At 44.0% G+C, this 1,937-nt stretch overlaps 1 protein-coding gene across 1 annotated transcript; it reads left to right on the plus strand.

Moving 5' to 3' along the window:
• Positions 1–223: 223 nt before the first annotated feature.
• Positions 224–851, plus strand: BDV37DRAFT_290496 (uncharacterized protein; the record flags this gene model as incomplete). The annotated part of the gene is made up of 2 exons (XM_032088729.1): positions 224–317; positions 367–851. 2 exons carry the CDS (start codon positions 224–226, stop codon positions 849–851), a joined length of 579 nt encoding a protein of 192 aa, XP_031936349.1.
• Positions 852–1,937: the final 1,086 nt, after the last annotated feature.

A 1,937-nucleotide genomic window follows, 5' to 3' on the forward strand; every position in this document is an offset into this window, starting at 1 on the left:
AAGAGTTTCATGATGGTCTACGTCATCCTAACCCTGGGTGGTTTTCATGTCTAGGTGTTGTCTAGACTTCCTTGATCATATCGTAGAATTGCCGAGGTGGAATACCCTAAGGTATATAAAAGGGATCATGTATCTATCCTGATAGACACTGCTACCAGTTGCGTACAGACCACACAACTAACGCTCTTCCTCCATCATTTTTCTAGTGTGCACAGTTGAAAGGATGAAGGCCACATTTCTTACCTTGCTTGTTCTCTTTGTCGGCCTAGTTGTTGCATCACCGATGTTCCAAGGCGATGATAATGAGAATGTTGAAGGTAATTCCATAGACTTCAATAAACAGATGATATTATAACATGTTCTAAGTTTCTGAGAAAGGACAGTGCGACTGGACAGACCCGGGCTGCGAAGCCTGGGATCCAATCAGTTGCACCTGCCAGGGCGAGGGCTACATTTCCCAGAGCGAACCCTGGGATGACTCTCCAGATATGAGCGGCGAGAAACTTAGCAGCCGCCAGGTAAAGATCCGAACACGGTCGACGAAAGCCGTCAAAGGCTTCTACAGCGGCAAAGTGAAAGGAAATTGGGTCGCAGTGGATAACGATGCTTATCAGAAAGCCAAGCAGGCAGTTCTGAAACAACTATCTTCGGACCCACTGGTTTCCTTCGGGCAAGTTGATGATTTATCAAAGAAATTCAGAGCCAAAGGTCAGTCGTGGAGGTGGACTGGCAAAGTTGACAAGAAGAAGCTTTCGGAGCAGGCCCACACAGACCATGGGCCTTTCGGTCAGTTCAAGAATTGGCAGGGAACTAGGTTCTATGACTTCACCTTTTATTTCAGGGTGACTTGAATGGTTGTTGAGAGACCAGAGTCAACAGTGGGTGCAGTCGATCAGCAGGAAAAGTGTTTTTATATGTAGTTCGTTGTAACTTTGGGATTTATGCTGTATAATTAATAACGCTGTATCTGAGATATTAACTATTGTCCGCTTATAAGACCAGTAGCCTGAGTAATTCCTTATGAGACCGTGGCAAGACACAAATTTACTACGAAGTTAGAACAGCTAGTTGCCAAAGGGTTTTTCAAGAAGCTCAATCAAACTAATAGATACAAAAAAAAACTTACAATAGGAGGGATTCGCCGGTGGTCATCCAGCCAAATATTAACCTTCTGGTATGTGGCTTAAGTGCAGTCAGTACTCAGGATGGATATCAGTGGGCTTTTCCGACCACCCACCGCCGTCTTAAGGTTCACCTATATTCTTGATTTCGAAACTATAGTATTCCTCTATTGATGTGCGATAAAGAAAATGCCGCGGAAAACAGCTTCCAAGAATACTCGATAATAGGGGGGCTTATACCTCTAAACTGTTACTATTTTGTCAATACTTATTTGTCTTTTCTTTTCTCTTAGTGATAGGTACAAATCCGCTATATCCACCTCCATTTATCTGCCTTATCGTTCCCGGCCAGTGATGCACAAATAAATTGGCGCCGGGGCTAGCGGGCCTGGATTCCTTGATGACCGTCTTTCTTTTCCAGTACTGGTTCCGATGTTGGTAATTTCTTTTGGGTTTCGTGAAAGCTTTTGCTTGACAAACACGATCATTCGTGTAAATTACTTCGTGCTTGGGCCGGATTATATATCCGGTACCAGGGGTCACAGAGCTCCGCCAAAGGAGAGTCTTCAGCCTCCCAGAAAGAAATCAAAGAAAAAAACAAGAAAAGAAAGGAGAAGAAAAGAAAAGAAAAAGAAAATAGGAGAAAGGAAAAAGGTAAAAAAAAGGGGGCGGGGAGAAAACAGAGAGAAAGGAAGATGGCAGAAGGAAATTAACTGCTCGACAGGGAAATGAAATTTTGTAATCCCTGCACAAGGCTGAACCGGGCGGTGTTAGGGCACAGGCTTTAGAAGCTCAGCCTCACAGCCATTCTGTTAT

Source organism: Aspergillus pseudonomiae (genome assembly GCF_009193645.1).
Source record: "Aspergillus pseudonomiae strain CBS 119388 unplaced genomic scaffold BDV37scaffold_105, whole genome shotgun sequence".
NCBI lineage: Eukaryota > Fungi > Ascomycota > Eurotiomycetes > Eurotiales > Aspergillaceae > Aspergillus > Aspergillus pseudonomiae.